Below are 19,567 nucleotides of genomic sequence, written 5' to 3' on the forward strand. Positions count from 1 at the left end.
CAATGAAGAAATCAAAAGAGAAATTTAAAAATACCTCAAGACAAAAAAAAAATGGAAACACAACATTCCAAAATCTGTGGGATACAGGAAAAGTGGTTCTAAGAGAGAACTTCATAGCAATACAGGCCTACTTCAGAAAACAATAATCTCAAATGAACAATCAAAATATATACTTGAAGGAAGTAAGAAAAGAACAAACAAAGTACAAAATTACTAGGAGGGAAGAAATAATAAAGATCACAGCAGAAATAAATAGAGACTGAAAGACAGTAGAAAAGATCAATGAAACTAAGGGCTGATTCTCTAAATAGATAAACAAAACTGACAAACCTTTAGCTGGGCTCACAAAGTGGGGGGGGGGGAGGGCTCAAATTAATACATTAAATGAAGGAAATGAAAGAGACATTGCAGTTGATACCACGGAAATACAAACAATCATAGGAGACTACTATGAATATTTATACACCAGCAAATTGGACAACCTAGGAGAAATTGATAAATTCCTAGAAATATGCAGTTTTCCAAGACTGAATCATGAAGAAATAGAAAATTTGAATAGACTGATTATTAGTAAGGAGATTGAACAGCAATCAAAACCCTCCCTGAAACAAAAATCCAAGACCAGATAGCTTCGCTGATGAATTCCACCAAACATCCAAAGACTTAAAGCCTATCCTTTCCCAAATCTCCCAAAAAATTAAAGAGAATTGAACATTTCCAAACTCATTTTACAAAACCAGTATTACACTGATTACAGGCCAATATCCCTAATAAACAAAACCAGTATTACACTGATTACAGGCCAATATCCCTAATAAACAAAGATGTAAAAATCTCCAATAAACTATTGAAGCAAACCAAATATCACAATACATTAAAAGGATCATACACCATGATCAAGTGAGATTTATTCCAAGGTTGTGAGGGTGGTTCAAAATCTGCAAACCATTGTAGTATACCATATCAACAAAATGGATAAAATCATATGATCACCCCAATAAATGCAGAAGAATGATTTGACAGAATTCAACACACATTCATGATAGAACTCGCTCAACAAAGTGGGTATAGAAAGAACATGCCTTGGGGGAGCCTGTGTGGCTCAGTTATTCTGTCTTCAGCCCAGGGCATGATCCCAGGTTCCTGGGATCTAGCCCCGCATCAGGCTCCCTGCTCGGCTGGGAGCCTGCTTCTTCCTCTCCCACTCCCCCTGCTTGTGTTCCCTCTCTCACTGGCTGTGTCTCTCTCTGTCAAATAAATAAATAAAATCTTAAAAAAAAAAAAAAGAAGGAACATGCCTCATCATAATAGAGACCATACAGGAGAAGCCCACAGCTAACATCATACTCAATGGTGAAAAGCTGAAAGCTTTCTTTCTAAGATCAGTAACAAGACTAGATACCCACTGACACTACTATTATTCACCATAGTACTGGAAGTCCTGGCCAGAGGAATTAGGCAAGGAAAAGAAATAGAAGATATATAAATCAGAGAGGAAAAATAAAATTCACTCTTTGCAGACAACAGAGCATATATATATATATATAGAGAGAGAGAGAGAGAGAGAGAGAGAGAAAGCCCTAAAGTCTCCACCAAAAAAAACAAAACAAAACAAAACAAAAAACTGTTAGAATAAACAAATTCAGTAAAGCTGCAGGGCACAATATACAAAAAAAAAATTGGTTGTGTTCTATATAGTTACAACAAACTATCAGAGAGAGAAATTAAGAAAACAATCCCATGTACAATTGCATCAAAAAGAACTAAATCCCCAGGAATAATTTAACCAAAGAGGTGAAAGACCTGTACACTAAATTACACGACATTAATAAAAGAAATTTAAAAAGACAAAAATAAATGGAAAGATATACCATGCTTGTGGATTGGAATAATTAATATTGTTAAAATGTCCATATTACCCAAAGCAATCTACAGATTCAATGCAATCACTATCAAAATTCCAATGGCATTTTTCACAGAAACAGAACAAACAATCCTGAAATTTGTATGGAACCACAGAATACCCCAAATAGCAAAAGCAATCTTGAGAAGGAAGAACAAAGCTGGAGGCATCATGCTCCCTGATATTAAACTATATTACAAAGATATAATAATCAAAATAGTATGGTATGTTAGTTTTTTTGAGGAACTTCCATAGTAGCTGCACCAATTTACATTTCCACCAACAGCACACTGAGATTCCCCTTTCTCCACATCCTTGACAAAATTTGTTTTTTCTTGTCTTTTTGATACTCACCATTCTGACTAGTGTGGGTGATACCTCACTGTGGTTTTGATTTGCATTGCTTTGATGATTGGTGATGTTGAGCATCTTTTCATGTGTCTGTTGTCCATCTGTTAGTACTCTTCAGAAAAATGTCTATTCCTCTGCCCATTTTTAATTAGATTATTTATTTATTTGGTATTGAGTTGTAGGAGTTCTTCATATTTTGGATATTAACCCCTTATTGGATATACTATTTGCAACTATTTTCTTCTATTCTGTAGGTTGCTTTATTTTGGATATTTGGTTATGCCTATATTTTGGATATTAACTTGTTATTGGATATACCATTTGCATATATTTTCTTCTATTCAGTAGGTTGCCTTATTAATGGTTTCCTTCACTGTGCAAAAGTTTTTTAGTTTGATGTAGTCCCAGTTGTTTATTTTTGGTTTTGTTTCCCTTGCCTGGGGGGACATATCATAAAAATATTGCTAAGGTTGATTTCCAAGAGATTACTGCCTATGTTTTCTTTTAGCAGTTTTATGGTTTCATGTCTTACATATAGGTCTTTAATCCATTTGAGTTAATTTTTGTGTATGGCGTAAGACAGTGGTCTAGTTTCATTCTTTTCCCATGTGCCTATCCAGTTTTCCCAGCACCATTTAGTGAAGAGACCATCCTTTCCCTATTGTATATCCTTGCCTGCTGTGTCATAAATTAATTGACCATACATGCATGGGATTATTTCTGGGCTCTCTGTTCTGTTCCATTGATATGTGTCTGTTTTTATGCCAGTACTGTACTGTTTATTTTAACTGAGGTACAGTTGGCATAAAATATAATATTAGTTTCAGGTGGACAACAGAGTGATTTGACAATTAGATACATTACAAAATGCTCATCACAATAAGTTAGTTACCATCTGTCACCACGCAGGGTTATTACAATATTATTGACTGTATTTCCTGTGTTGTACTTTTCATCCCTGTGACTTATTTTATAACTAGAAGCTTGTGCCCTTCTTTTATTTCTTCTATTCCCCCAACCCCTTCCCTTCTGGCAACCACTAGTTTTTTCTCTAGGAGTCTGTTTCTCTTTTGCTTGTTTTGTTTTTTAGATTCTACATATAAGCGAAATCATATATCTGTCTTTCTCTGTCTGATTTATTTCACTTAGCGTAATACCCTAGTTTATTCATTATGTCATGAATGGCAAGATTTCATTCTTTTTTATGGCTGAGTAATATTCCATTGTATTCAATTCCATTGTATACAATATCTTCTTTATCCATTCATCTATCAATGGAAACTTGTATTATTTCCATATCTTGGCTATTATAAGTAACACTGCAATGAACATAGGGTATTTTTCACAGAACTAGAACAAAAAAATCCTAAAATTTGTAGGGAACCATAAAAGAATAGCCAAAGCTATCTTGAGAAAGAACAAAACTAGATGTAAATACACAGTGGGATATTACTCAGCCATAAAAGAAAATGACATCTTGCCATTTGTGACAACATGGATGGACCTTAAGGGAATTATGCTAAACAAAATAAATCAGACATAGATAAATATTGTATGATTGCACCTATATGTGGAATCTAAAGAACAAAGCTCATAGATACAGAAAACAGAATTGGTGGTTGCTGAGGGAAAGAGGTGGAAAGTAGGCAAAACAGGTAAAGGGGGCCAACAGGTACAAACTTCCAGTAATAAATAAGTCACGGGGATATAATGTACGGCATGGTGACAATAGTCAATGATAATATGGTGCATGCTTGAAATTTTCCAAGAGAATAAATCCTAAAATTATCTTTGTGTGGCGACAGATGGCAACTGGATTTATGCAGTGATCACTTTCCAATGTATATAAATATCAAATCGTTATGTTGTATACCTGAAATCGACATGATGTTTTAAGTCAATTATACCTCTATATTATTTTTTTAAGAGCATGGTAGTATGGAATTAATGGAGTATCAGGGGTAGTGAGTGGTAGGTCCTCGATGCCTTAGAAAGGCAGAAAACTGGGGTTGTTGTAGTGTCTTGAGGACAGCATGTGAAAAACTTGGCCCCATGTCAGTCAATCTTGACTTGGTCCTATAAGCAATGGCAGTCTTTTAGGGCTTTGATAGGGGAGGGACTTGACAGATCTGGTGTGGAGCAGGGAGAGAAGATTTAAGAGAATGTTTTAGTAATCCATGCGAAAAATGGCTTGATAGAAGCTTTTTTTTAAATTATGTTATGTTAGTCACCATATAGTACTTCATTAGTTTTTGATGTAGTGTTCCACGATTCATTATCTGCGTGTAATACCCAGTGCTCATTGCAATATGTGCCCTCCTTAATACACATGAAATGGTATAGTCACCAGATTACATGACTTTTTAAAAAGCAGGTGTGATTTGGCCTCCATGTAAACATGTACAGGGTCCATTTCCCCTTAACCAGGATTAAAGTAGATTTCTAGAGAATTCTAAGTCTGAGATTCTGTGATTTTAAAAGGTTTGGGGGCCTAAGAGAGAATTCTGATAATTTAATAGGAAGTGGAGATTATATACTAGTTGAGTCAAATAATGCTCTGATAGTTTCCACAAGTAAACACAAGAAGATACATTTACAGGTACAATTACCAAAGAGTATGATGAAGAATAATACAGTATAGCTTGAAAGAATCAGAACACTAGGAATAAAAAAAAGCATATGTTGAAGGAATCAGAACACTGGATCACAGTTCTCAAAGTGTAGTCACTCTACTACCATGGATTACTTTGAAGTATGTTGCTTATTTCTAAGTAGGTGAAGATTTTCCAATTATCTTTCTATCACTTATTCCTAGGGTAATTCCATTTTGGTCAGAGAAGCATATTCTGTATGATTTAGATCCTTTTAAGCTTGTTGTTGTTACTGTTACTATTATCATGATCACCAAGGATATAGTCTCTCAGTGAATATTCCATGTGCACTTGAAAGCAATGCATATTCTGTGATTGTTGGGTGGACTATTCTGGAAATTGTCAGTTCCAGCTGGTAGATGGTGTTATTCCCTTCGCCTGTCCCCTTGCTGTGTTTATTTTATTTTTCTTATTGATTACTGTGATAGAAGTGTTAAAGTACCCAACCGTAACTGTGGCAATTCTAGTTCTCCTTTAAACTGGACCAGGTTTTATCGCTTCTCAGCCTTTTGGCTAAGATCAAGTGCAAACTGTATCAGGTTTTGCTTCATATGTTTTGAAGGCCTGTGTTTGGATGCATACATCTTTGGGGTTGTCCTGTCTTCTTGATGAATTCACCCTCTTGTTATGTATATAATGTCCTCCTCTATCCCTGGTAATTTTCCTTACTCTGAAGTCTGTTGTGTCTGATATTAGTGTAACCTCTCAAGTTTTCTTTTGATTAGTGTTTGTGCGGCGTATGTTTTCCATCCTTTTACTTTTTATCCACCTTCATCATTATTCTGAAAGTTGATTTCTTATGATAGCATATTGTGAGGATTTTTCTCTTTAATCCATTTTGAAAATGTCTTTAATTATGTGTTCTGAGTATTTAAATTTAATGTAATTACTGATGTGTTTGGATTTAGATCTACCGTGTTCTCTTCTTGTTCCTCTGATTCATTGCTCTGTTTCCTTTTACTGTCTTTTGGATTATTTGGATACTTTTAGTTTTCAATTTTTAACTTACCTTTTGAGTTTTTTACACTACATATTGTTATGTGTTTTTTTCTTAATAGCCACTGTATGGATTAATATATATCTTTAAGTTTTCATAGTCCACTTTTTATAACTGGTTATTTTACTACTTCAAGTAGAACATATGAAACCTCCGGCCATATAGGTCCCTTAGTCTCCCCCCTTAATACTGTAGTTGGCACGTGTCATCTGCATATATTAAAAACCTCATCAGACAATAGTGTAATTTTTGCTTTTAACTGTCAAACATACTTTAAAGAACTTAGAGGAAAAAAATAGCCTGTTACACTTACCTATATTTTTACTATTTCTATTGCTCTTCCTTCAGTTCCTTAATTTTGATGTTTCCCACTGGTATCATTTTCCTTTGTATGAAGATCTTCAAAGTGTCTTCAGAGCAGGTCTGCTGCTATGAATTTTGTTTTCTTTGAGTAAGAATGTATTTATTTCACTTTCTTTTCTATTTTCTGTTGGATATAGAATTCTGGGGTGACACTTGGTGCTGCATTTAAAAAGTACTGTTCCATTTCTTCCTGGCTTCCATGAGAAATCTATAGTCATTTGAATGATTGTTCCCTTATATATATGATTTGTCATTAGATTTTCCAAGATTTTTTCATTGTCTCGAGTCTTTAGTAGTTCGATTATGGTGTGTTGGTCCTTGATTTTCTTGGGTTTCCCTGTTTGAAGTTTGCTGAGCTTCTTGTACTATAAGTTAAGGTTTTTCACCATATTTAGAATCTTTTTTTTAATTTTTAATTTTTTTATTATGTTATGTTAGTCACCATACAGTACTTCATTAGTTTTTGATGTAGTGTTCCATGATTCATTGTTTGCATATAACACCCAGTGCTCCTTGTAATACGTACCCTCCTTAATACCCATCACCAGGCTAACCCATCCCCCCACACCCTCCTCTCTGAAACCCTGAGTTTGTTTCCTGGAGTCCATAGTCTCTCATGGTTCATCTCCCCTTCTGATATCCCCCCCTTCGGTTTTCCCTTCCTTCTCCTAGCAATCGCACTACTGGGTGTTTTCCCCAAAGATACAGATATAGTGAAAAGAAGGGTCACATGTGCCCTAATGTTCATAGCAGCAATGTCCACAATAGCCAGAGCTGAGATGCCCTTCAACAGACGAATGGATAAAGGTGTGGTACACATATAAATGGAATATTACTCAGCCATCAGAAAAGATGAATACTCACCATTTGCACTGAAATGGATAGAACTGGAGGGGATTATGCTAAGTGAAATAAGACAGGCATTTTTAGAATCTTTTCAGAAATTTCTTGATATTGTTCTGCACCACACTTTTTCTTCTCCTGCTAGATATCTGATGGCAGAATGTTAGCTGTTTGTTGTTGTCCTACAAGTCCCTGAGGCTCAGTTTATTTTTTCTAATATGTTTTCCTCTCTGTTCTTCAAACTGGATAATTTGTTTTAAGCTATTTAGTTTAGTGATTCTTTCCTCAATCATCTTATTTTGCAATTGAACTACACCAATGAATTTTTTATTTCAGTTGTTATATTTGTGAGTTCTAATATTTCCATTGCATTCTTCATTTCATTTATATTTAACCCTTGAGCAATACAGGGGTTGGGGTGCTGACCCCCCACACAGTCAAAAATCCACATAACTTTTGATGCCCCCAAAATTTACTAATAGCCTACTGTTGACCAGAAGCCTTGCTGATAAGTAGTCAATTAACACATATTGTTTATGTCATATGTATTATATACTTTATTCTTACAACAAAGTAAGCTAGAGAAAAGAAAATGTCATTAAGAAAATCATAAAGAAGAGAAAATACATTTACAGTACTGTAGTTATTTTTTTTTAATCCACATATAAGGAGGTGCTTGGGTGGCTCAGTCAGTTGGGCATCTGCCTTCAGCTCAGGTCGTGATCTTAGCGTCCCGGGATCGAGCCCCACATAGGGCTCCCTGTTTGGCGGGGAGCCTGCTTCTCCCTCCGCCCCTCCCCCCTGCTTGTGCACTCTCTCTCTCTCTCTACTGACTAGTATATTTTTCAGGCAGTTGAATCTAGTTTAGACTACAAGTTCTTACTGACCATCAGAGGCCATGTTTCTTAGCCTGAATCAGCAGTTTCCAAGGTGTTTTCAGTGCTGTTTGGATAACGTGGATCACTCAGTGGTCAGTCTGGGACCTGTAAAATGTTCTAGTCCATAGTTCAGTTCTCAAAGAATTTAGCATTCTGTTTAGGGTCAGATCGACCCATGCACGGTTTGGGGGTAAGTCTAAGAGTTTATAAACAACTTTTTGGGATCAGTTTTTGGGCCCCTTCTCTGCATTCTTCTGGACACTTCTTGGTCCCAGGAGCCCCCACTGTCCTGGGTTTTTTTGCAAGAAAGCTGGCTTTTGTTTTCCCACTTTGCCATACACTTCCTGCAATTGTGTCTGCCTCTGGAGCCAAGCAGCAGGAGGATAGAGAGAGAAAAATGAAACAGGATTCTCCTGCTATCCCATGCTCTTGGAACCACAGTTCCTCAGGTCATAAAGGATTCCCCTTCCTCAGAGTTTTATGTGCCTAGCTGGCCAACACTGCCATACTATAATGGGATTTCCTGGAAATCTGGGGTGGGAGGAAAACAACAGAGAAGATTTACCCCATTTGTTCATACTCTTTAGGGGCCCCATTTCCTTCTCTTCAGACCAGAGAGTGCTTATTTTGGAGTCCCTTTTATCCATACCCAGTTTCAAGCTGCTGCTGAGTTCAGACCACAGGATATCACAGGAACAACAAGAGAATTTTCTGATCACACTTGCTTAATCATGTGAGGGATACAAAAGAAAAGGAAAGGGAACAACATTGATTTGAATACATACCAAAATTTTTAAGTTAATACAATAACTTTACAAAGTAGACAAAATTGGAAGGGGCCAGTTTTATTTCTGGACGATGGGATGGTGATAAAGGAAGGGATAGTGTCCTTTGCTTTCCCAAGGCCCTACGCAACACTGGTCCTTACAGTTTGAAGGTTGAGCTCTGTCTCATAATTATGACATGTCAGGGACTTTATGAACTGAATTTTAATTAAGCACTCCTAGAAGAAAATGCCTTGGTTAAAACTAACAGTTATGCTTTTGCAGAACTGTTGGGCTGTGTGACTGAGCAGCTGGGGGAGATTTAGGGATTTGGAGACTTTCTCAATAGTCCTCATTTTATATTGTTGAATGACAACCTATTCTGCCACAATTACCACATATGGCCACACAGGTTGTAGAGTCTGGGAGAAGTGTTATGGATTTTTTTTCTCATGGGTTTTGATATGAACGACACCTCCTGAAGCTGTGTGCATTTGGCTGTGTGCCCTGCTCACAGCAAAGATCCTGGACAATGAAAAAGTATGATGTAGCAATGACAGCATATCATCTCTTTTCATTTACCCTCTGCCTCTTTCCTCCTCTCCCAGTGTTGGAGGAAGATGACTGTTACCTCTCCAGAGTCTTTGAGTCTCTCTAGAAGAAGCCATCCATTCTCCCAGAGTGACCCAACAGGATTGAACTGCATGGGCGGGCCAGAGTACATACCTGACACTGGTGAGTTATGTGCCTCTCTCTTCTGTTTTATACTCTGATGTCCTAGAACAAAGGACAAGAAGTGAGAGAGTGTTGTTGACTGCTGTGTTTACTTGTCTGGCAGAAGTAGCTTAAAGGTGAGACAGATAAACCAGTGTCTCTTCAGTTAGGAAGAAGTCCCTAGCACCCAGAGAAATGGAATTCTTGGCTTGGGGAAGACTCCATTATTGAATCCCCAAACCTGTCTCTGTTTATTTTAAGCAGAACTAATGACCACCTCTTGGGTCTTGTAATAGGATATAAATTGCAGATGAAATAATCACAGAAAGTTGTCTCTAATCTAGAATGGAACTTGAGTGTTTTCCCTTCTGAGGGACAAACCTCTTCCTCTAGTATTATAGCCACTTCTGTGAGTCCGTTTCCCAAATCTATCGCAAACGGCCTCACATCACATATTTGGCCATAAAAGGGCTGGCCTTTGTGTCAGGAGGAAGCTGAGCCCCAGGGAGAGCCAGGATAGGGATCCTCATGCACAGCCACCACCAGTCCTAGACCTGACCCAGGAGAGGCTGGTATGTTGAAAATGCTCAAGGGCTGCTGGTGGAAGGACAGGTGTTAGGTCTCGAGCGGTGCAGATTATACTAGATGGCAACCTTACTGTCTAAAAGCTGGTTAGAGGGGCGCCTGGGTGGCGCAGTCGTTAAGCGTCTGCCTTCGGCTCAGGGCGTGATCCCGGCGTTCTGGGATTGAGCCGCATCAGGCTCCTCCGCTGGGAGCCTGGTTCTTCCTCTCCCACTCCCCCTGCTTGTGTTCCCTCTCTCGCTGGCTGTCTCTCTGTCAAATAAATAAATAAAAACTTTAAAAAATAAAATAAAATAAATTTTAAAAAAATAAAAGCTGGCTAGAGGGGGAAGCCAAATATGGTGTTTATGAAGGATAAAGAATGGTAAAGCCCTAGACAGGATTTAAAAAGCAAACTAGTTACACCTGTCAAACATGTGCTGTGTCAAGACTTGGGGAGTGGGAACAGGGTTGGCATTCAAGGCAAAAGATGATAGGAGCAGAGTGGCCAGGCTCTGAGCATCAGAGTGTTGCATATGCCATCCTGAGGAAGGTCAGCTCTGATGTAGACCTGAGTCCTGAGCTCTGAATCCAACTCAGTGCATACTGGGTGCCGGTCTTGGGGGAACTGGCTGCTCTGATTAGCTGGTAGACGTGATTATTTTCCATTAGCAATTGTATGTGCTTATGCTGCATCGTGCAGTGGACTTTTATTCTTTCCCAGGTATGGCTGTGATCTTAAATTCACAATAAGAAAAGTCATGAAAGGTGTTTGACAACTGCTGAAAGAATCTTTTCAAGGGAAAGAAAGATACCTCTAACATAGCTCTTCATTTAGTCATGGGATTATTTAGAGGCTCATCGAAGGGGACATAATGGGTTAGAGGAGCGTTTTTCCAGCAATAATCCTCAAGGCTGATTTGGTCCTTGAAGTTAGAAATTTCTTACAAAGCCAAAGATTAATAATCACATAGTCCTATTATTTCAGAAGTTCATTTGAATTAATTGACAGGTGGCTTTATTGCAGAATAAGAAATTTAAAAACCTCAGTCACACATATGTCCTGGCATGTTTGCATATCAAGGATACTGGTCTGGATGTCAGAGTTCAGGCTCTGGGTCTAGCTGCACTTGGTATGGGGATGAGAAATTGGGCACATCCCTCTGTTTCTCTGTATTTCAGATTCCTTTATTATTCAAAAAAGAAGTGATAATTCCTACTTTCCCATTTCATTAGGTTAATAGGAGAGTCAAGCTAATATGGGCTTGGGTCTCAGCATTTACCTTAGAAAAGCCTTCTTTAATTATTTCTTCTACTCCAACTGTTCTATTCCAAACTTCTGAGATTTCTACTTTCTATAGATTATATTTCCAGTTTCTATCCTTGGAACCTCTCTCATCATTTTTTTTAACCCCTTTTTCCTCTTAGTCCTGGGAGAATTTCTTAGTTTTTGTTTTGTTTTGTTTTTTGGTGTTTTTTTTTTCTCCCTGCTTTGTTTTCCAGGTTTCATCTACCTGTTCATTGCCTTCATTGGGATTTGTGATTCAGTGATCACACTTTTAATCTCCAATAAATCTTTCCAATGTCCTCTAGAAGCTTGTTAAAAACAGAGTATTTTGTAAAAATTTTCTCCTGTTCATGTTTTATAAATTCATTTCCAAATTCGTCTCCGTTTCTTTTGACTAGTAGTTTTTCTGTAGGTGAAATTTCTCTATTGGATTATCTGGCTTATTCTTACAGACTTCAATCCTTCACCAGCAAGAGTTTGTTATCTTGTAGCTCTGGAGACAACCTTCTTTCAGAGACTGCTATAGGTTCCTGTTAAAATCCTTTAAACAAGGCTGAAGCAGGAAGTGAAAAGTTAGGCTTTCCTATAACATATATCACAAGTTCGGTCACCTGGGAGGGAGATATAAACAGTTTCAGCTGAAAACTTTGCCTCTTGCCAGTATTTCTTTTCTAAGTTTGGAGGAGTAGCTGAGGAGGAGCTGAGAAGTAGCCAAGAATTAGCCTGATGTGGGAGCATGGCACCCTCTGCCCCACAAGTTGGTGCCCAGGATAAATTGCTCCACATCCACTCCTCTCTTGGTGGAGCCAGCAGAGCCAGATACAGCTCTTCAAGTTGTCAGCACAGCAGATGCTCACAGCATCACATAAAGCCTTCTGCACCCCCAGACCCCATGCCTGTGACTTGAGAAGGGTTGGCAGGATTCTAGCAGGCATTTCCCTCCTTGCCTTCTGGCTGCATTGCTGTTTCAAATGTGTGGGTCACTTCTGTCTTCATGCCAGTTATATCTTTATCATATCGTGTGGCTGAATTTCTCTGTATTTTTTAGACAGCTTTATTGCGATATAGTTCACATACCATACAATTCACCCATTTGAAGTATACAATTTGGATTTTTAGTCTATTCACATGTATCACAAATTTCCCTATTCTGGATTTTCATGTGAATGGAATCATATAGGACCTGGTCTTTATGACTGGCTTTTTTTACTTAGAATAATGTTTTCAAGACTCATCTATATTGTCACGTGTATCATTCCTTTTGATGACTGAATAATGTCCCATTGTACAGATATACCACAATTTTTTTATCCATTCCTTTGCTGGTGGCTTGTTTCCAACTTTTGGCTATTATGAATAATGCTGCTATAAAAATTCATATACAAGTTTTGGTGGAGAGATACGGTTTCATCCATATACCTTGGAGTAGAACAGGTGAGTCAGATGTTAACTCTATGTTGAATCATTTGAAGAACTGCTAAACTGTGTTCTAAAGCAGCTGCACCACTTTATATTCCCACCACCAGTGTAATTTCTCCAACATCCACATCCTAACCCACACTTGTTATCCAACCTTTTGTTTCTATTCAAAGTGGGTGTAAAGTGGTATCTCACTGTGATTTTGATTTGCATATCCCTTTTTATGTATTTATCAGCCATTTATATATCTTCTTTGGAGAAATGTCTATTCAAATCTTTTGCTCATTTTTTTAGGTTTTTATTTAAATTCCAGTTAGTTAACATACAGTATAATATTAATTTCAGGTGTACATTTTAGTGATATAATACTTCTGTACAACACCCAGTGCTCATTACAAGTGCACCTTAATCCCTATCACCTATTTCACACATCCTCCCACCTACCTCCCCTCTGGTAGCCATCAGTTTGTGTTCTAATGGGATATTTGTCTTTTTTTTTTAAGTGTTCTTTATATCCTGGATACACATCCATTATCAGATAAATGATTTACAAATGTTTTCTTTCTCCAATAGGAGAAAAGAATACTGTGGTTTTTCTTTTCATTTTCTTGATGATGTCCTTGAAGTACAGAAGTTTTTTTTTAAGGTTGATGAAGTCCAGTTTATCTACCTTTTTCTTTTGTTCCCTGTGCTTTTGATATCATGTCTAAGAATCCTTTGCCAAATCCAAGGTCATAAAGATTTGCCCCTATGTTTTTTCTGGAGAGTTTTATACTTTTAGCTCTTACATTTAGATTTTTTATTTATTTTGAATTCGTTTGCACATGGGTATCCAGTTGTCCCAGCACCATTTGTTGAAAAGACTATTCTTTCCCCTTTGAATGGTCTTGGTACACTTGGAAGTTCATCATAGATGCATAGATTTATTCCTATACTGTCAATTGTATTCCACTGATCTGTGTCTACCCTTGTGCCAGTACCACACCGTCCTGTTTACCATTGCTTTGTAGTAAGTTTTAAAATTGGGAAGTGGAGTCTTTCTCCTCCTTTTCCATTTTAAGGAATGGCTTTAAGTCTCGGCTATTCTGAGTCTCTTGCAATTCCACACAAATTTTAGAATCAGGTATTGATTTGTACAAAGAAATCAGCTATGATTCTCATGAGGATTGTGTTGAATCTGTAGATAAGTTTGGAGAGTATTGCTATCCTAACAATGTTAAATTTCGGATGAAACACCTGAATGTGAGACATCAAAATCCTAGAGGAGAACATAGGCAGTAACCTCTCTGACATTGGTCCCAGTGACTTCTTTCAAGACATGTCTCTAAAGGCAAGGAAAACAAAAGCAAAAATGAACTTTTGGGACTTCATCAAGATAAAAAGCTTCTGCACAGCAAAGGAAACAGTCAATAAAACTAAGAGGCAATCCATGGAATGGGAGAAGATATTTGCAAATGACATTACAGATAAAGGGCTGGTGTCTAAGATCTATAAAGAACTTCTCAAACTCAACACTCAAAAAACAAATAATCCAGTCAAAAAATGGTCAGAAGATATGAACAGACACTTCTCTAAGGAAGACATACAAATGGCGAACAGACCCATGAAAAAATACTCCACCTCACTAGCCATCAGGGAAATACAAATCAAAACCACACTGAGGGGCGCCTGGGTGGCACAGCGGTTAAGTGTCTGCCTTTGGCTCAGGGCGTGATCCCGGCGTTATGGGATCAAGCCCCACATCAGGCTCCTCTGCTATGAGCCTGCTTCTTCCTCTCCCACTCCCCCTGCTTGTGTTCCCTCTCTCGCTGGCTGTCTCTATCTCCGTTGAATAAATAAATAAAATCTTTAAAAAAAAAAACCACACTGAGATACCACCTCACACCAGTTAGAATGGCAAAAATTAACAAGGCAAGAAACAACAAATGTTGTTGGAGAGGATGTGGAGAAAGGGGAACCCTCTCACACTGTTGGTGGGAATGCAAGTTGGTACAGCCACTCTGGAAAACAGTATGGAGGTTCCTCAAGAGGTTAAAAATTGAGCTACCCTATGATCCAGCAATTGCACTACTGGGTGTTTACCCCAAAGATACAGATGTAGTGAAAAGAAGGGCCATATGCACCCCAGTGTTCATAGCAGCAATGTCCACAATAGCCAAAGTGTGGAAGGAGCCGAGATGCCCTTCAACAGATGACTGGATTAAGAAGATGTGGTTCATATATACAGTGGAATATTACTCAGCCATCAGAAAGGATGAATACCTACCATTTACATCAACATGGATGGAACTGGAGGGTATTATGCTAAGTGAAGTAAGTCAAGCAGAGAGAGACAACTATCATATAGTTTCACTCATATGTGAAACATAAGCAATAGCATGGAGGACCATGGGAGAAGGGAGGGAAATCTGAAGGGAGAGAAATCAGAGAGGGAGATGAATGTATACCCTATTGTTGGGTGGTATGTTCTATAGATGTCTAGTAGGTCTAGTTGGCTCACAGTGTTGTTCAAGTCTTCTACTTGCTTGATCTTCTGTACCGTTGTTTTATCCATTACTGAAAGTTGGATGTGGAGACCTGTAACTATTATTGTTGAGTTATCTCTTTCTCCCTTCATTTCTGTCAGTTTTTGCTTTGTGTATTTTGGTGCTCTGTTATTAGGCCTGTATATGTTTTAGTTGTTATATTTCCTGATGGATTGACCCTTTTATTGTTAAACTCAGCTCTTGAACTCTACTGATTGGCAGTTGATTGCTCTACTATTTACAGCAATGCCTTGGGGCATAAGTTGCTCTACAAACTAACTCAATTCCAAGAAATAATTTCAGAGATCTATGTTTGGTGTTTGTTCTGATCTCAGAAGGACTCCCCCCAAATGTCTTATTCCTGGTTCTTTCTTGCAAACTAATGGGCTTACAGTATGGGCTATATCTTCATTAGATCCATGAATCTGTTCCCCAATGCCTTTCATCAGAAGCTCCACTGCTCTTGGGAGCACCTTTAAGTTTAAACTTCTCCATGCTCTAATACAAATGAGGTGAGTTCTTTTGGGAAGAGATTAGCAGCTATCTGTTTTTACAGCCTTCCCACAGTTGAAATTCTACACCCCCCTCACCACCGGCAAAATATTTGAGCAAGAGCGCTGGAGCTGGAGATGGGGATAATGGCAGGCTTCTCTCTGAGTAACAATCACTGAAGGAGGGTACATTGGCCAATGGTCCCCTGGGCTTGCCTGGCATGGAATCACAGCTTCCAAGCAGGGGGAAGAGCTATCAGAGCCCCAGTATTCTCAGTGTGCTGAAGAAGAGAGTCCCCACTACTTAACCACTCTTGCCCAGGACTTAGCCTCAACAACAGGTAGTTGGGCACAGGGTGAAAAACACTGCTGCTCTAGGGAAGTAAGTTCTCTAGCTGGAAGACAGTGAGAGAGGTAGCCCTATATTCTTGGCTTTAGCCACCTGGAGTAGAATCTCCAACTCATTGAGCTAGGAAGAAGGGGAGAAGGAGTGGTTTTTGTTCAAATACCACAGACTCTCACCCTTCTTAGTAAACCTTTATTGATTTTCTTTAACACATGTTTCTTTATTTGTGGTTTGCCCCTAGGACCATATCCAGAGGCTTTAAGTGGTTATTTTTAAGTGATTTTCACCAGTTTCACTGGGGAGTGGGTCAGGAGAACTTGTCATTGTCCTGCCTGCATGAAGTCAATCTCAATTTCCCCTATTTTTATGACCTATTAGTCATTTCAGTTAGAGTCTTAAAGGAGATAAGTTAGATACTGAGTTCATATATACTTCCTTGATATCAAGATCCATTGCTTAAACTTCCTCATTATATGCCCAACAACATCCATTATGCTCTGTACCAAGTAGGCTCACAGTGTCTCTTGCCAGTAATACTGCTAATATTCCAACAAGAACTGTCTAAAGAATCCTCAAAATCGGGAGGAAAGGAATTAACAATTACAGAGTGGTTCAAAGTATCGCTGGTGAGCATTGGAACCAATTCCACCACTTCCTAGATATGTGGCCTTGGGTCATTCTGAGCTTGTTAGTTTCAACTGAAAAATGAGGCCAATAATAGTACCTATCAGTTAAAGTTGTTGTGGAAGTTAAATAATGTATGCAAAGTACTTAACATTTAGTATATACTTAATAAATAGCAGCTAAGATTTCAGACATTTCTAGACACTGTTGTATGTGTACATATCACATCATTTAATCTTTACAATAATCCTGCAAAAATAGTTGTTATTATCATTATTTGATGGGTGAAGAGAGAAAGACTTAAGAAATTTAAATAATTTGCCCAAAATCATAAGCAGTAAGAAAAAAACAGAATTTGAACCCAGATCTCTCTGGCTTTAAAGCTTCTTTCTGTTAAACCTGTTGTAAAAACTGAAGTACAGGGTTAGTCAGGAGAGAAGGGACAGCCAGTGTCTAAGCTTAGAGGAATTTCAATCCCATTCTGTGTCTGTTTCTACATCTCCAGTTCCATTGCAGCTCTTATTTTTCACATCATTGAGCCAGCCTCAAACAGTGATCCTCTGTGCTGACCTTTCTGATAAAGACACGGTATTACAGTTAATTCAGAGAAAGAGAGAGAGAGGTAATTACTTATAATTATAAATCTATCATGCGGTGTTAAGAGAACCAAAATCTCCTCTCTCCCTTAATAATATCAGAAATAGATGAGTTTGATGGACTTCCCATGTTAGGGAGGCAGCTAAGTCTCACTGCATCAACTTTTATCCCCCAAGATTTCCTTAACCTTGAGTTATAAATTCATTTTAGCTGCTGGGGCACCTGGGTGGCTCAGCTGGTTGAGCATTCAACTCTTGGTTTCAGCTTAGGTCATGTTCTCAGGATTATGAGATCGAGCCTTGCATCGGCTCCATGCTCAGTGGGGAGTCTGCTTGGGATTCTTTCCCTCTCCCTCTGCCCCTCCCCAACACATGCATGCTCTCCCTCTCTCTCTCTGAAATAAATAAATAAATCTTTTTTAAAAATCTTTAATTTTAGCTGTCATCATCACTGTGGTCTTAAGAAATGTGGATCCCTTTTTCATACTCAAATAAAGACACTCAGCAGTACAGCTGAGACCAGGATAGCTGGTTCAAATAAGAGTTTACTGAAGTCTCAGGAAGACTTAAAAGAGAAATGGACTCAGAAAAAGCATGGCGCTTGGCTCTCTGGCTGACAGTAGCTCATACAAGCTAGATTTACCCATGGCTGCTGCCATCTGGAGGTACCACATTTATACTATCCACTCAGGATGACACATCATCTGCTCAAAGGCCTGACCCCAAAGAACAGAATGCTCCCTTCCTGCTAGTTGGCCTCCTACTCAGTTCCAGGCCCCCACTCATTCCTCCACAGGCATGCACCAAGCTTCCAGCCTGCAACAGGGATCCAGCACCCATGGTCTATGGGGGCAGACAATAAGCCATTGACAGATAAGTCCTGTGAAGGATAAATGAAGTTTCACTGAGGAGGTAATGTTTGCTAAGATCTGAATGTTGAAAAGGAGCCAGTACCCTGAAAAGCAAAAGAAGAGCATTCCAGGTAAAAGCAACAGTAAGTGCAAAGACCCTGGGACTAGAGGGAGAAACAGCAAGGTGGCCACAGTGGCTGGAATGCAGGGAGCAAGGGATAGAGGAGATGATAAGAGTTGTGGAAATTGGTCAAGTCAGAACACACAGGGTCTTGCAGGTCTGGCTAATTGTGAACAGATGCTTCTGGAGGGTTTGAAGCAGGAGCATGACATGGTATGCTTTATATTGTAGAGCTCTCACAGGCTGCTCTGTGGAAAGTTAAAAAACTAAAGCTGTCTTCTAAGCACAGTGTGATAGTGGTAGCTGTAAAGACATGGACAACTTTGACACTTATTCTGGAGACAGAATACAGACTTGCTGATGAGTTGGGAGAGATGTCTCTCGATCTGTGTCTCATGCTGGCAATGACCATCTCTTTCCTGAGCACTTCTTCCCACCCACAAGAGCTTATCCCAGAGTCCTCAACCAGACACCTCCACAAGAACACGGCGGCGGGGGGGGGGGGGACCCTCCTTGCAGAACTGCCCATGATCAGGAACAGGGGTGGGGGTGGGGGAAGAGTTATTCTTCCCAAGTACAGAAAAGGTTGGAGGCATGGGTAGGAGGTGTGCATTCCAGGTATGGAGTAGTTAGGAAAGCACACAGTTTCCCCAGACAAGTACAGTAAATTGAGGGAGGGTCTTCAAGATGCAGATTGGCTGAGTCACCCTCCAGTGCCCATCAACTGAACACCCAAAAACACCAATATTACCTTATGCTTGTATAGAGCTTTGTACTTTACACAAATGCTGGCATGCCATTATCCCCAGCCCCTGAGCCTATTAATACCATCAGGTGTTAATATATTCATCTGATAGACAAGATAACAGAAGGCTACGAAGAGAGGAGATAGATATCTATGAAGATGCAGGGTCCCTTACGGTACAGAGCTAGGAGCACACACAGCTTAAGGAAGGAAATGAGCCACAGGAAATGGACCCCAATGCAGGTAAGGGAAGAAAATGTCCACTTTTCCAGCATCCACCCTGTACCAGCTGGTGTGTGGCAAGTACCTCTCATTTTATCCTCGTTATCGTTAATCCGTCAGCCACTTTACAACCAGCTCCCCAGGGCTTGGAGTAGTTGGAAGGAGGGACGATGCTGGGGGTGGGGGGCTGGGAGGGTAGGAGTTTGGGAGGGAGGCTCAGCAGCCCTGATCAGCCCGTGTCAATCCATATTATGACCCCCTCAGACATCTCACCTCCAAGACCAAATCTCCCATTGTTTTCACCTCCCAGATTT

The 19,567-nt window shown here is 39.2% G+C and overlaps 1 protein-coding gene across 2 annotated transcripts in view; it reads left to right on the plus strand.

Annotated features, from left to right (window-relative positions):
• The window catches only part of ARHGEF4 (Rho guanine nucleotide exchange factor 4), a 256,867-nt gene that overhangs the window by 142,151 nt on the left and 95,149 nt on the right, over positions 1–19,567 (plus strand). For both annotated transcript variants that reach the window (XM_048215563.2, XM_057309915.1), the window contains exon 4: positions 9,359–9,485. In XM_048215563.2, coding sequence (XP_048071520.1) covers positions 9,359–9,485 — 127 coding nt within the window. The remainder of the gene's footprint in view (positions 1–9,358; positions 9,486–19,567) is intronic.

Source organism: Ursus arctos, unplaced genomic scaffold (genome assembly GCF_023065955.2).
Source record: "Ursus arctos isolate Adak ecotype North America unplaced genomic scaffold, UrsArc2.0 scaffold_10, whole genome shotgun sequence".
Classification (NCBI taxonomy): Eukaryota; Metazoa; Chordata; class Mammalia; order Carnivora; family Ursidae; genus Ursus; species Ursus arctos.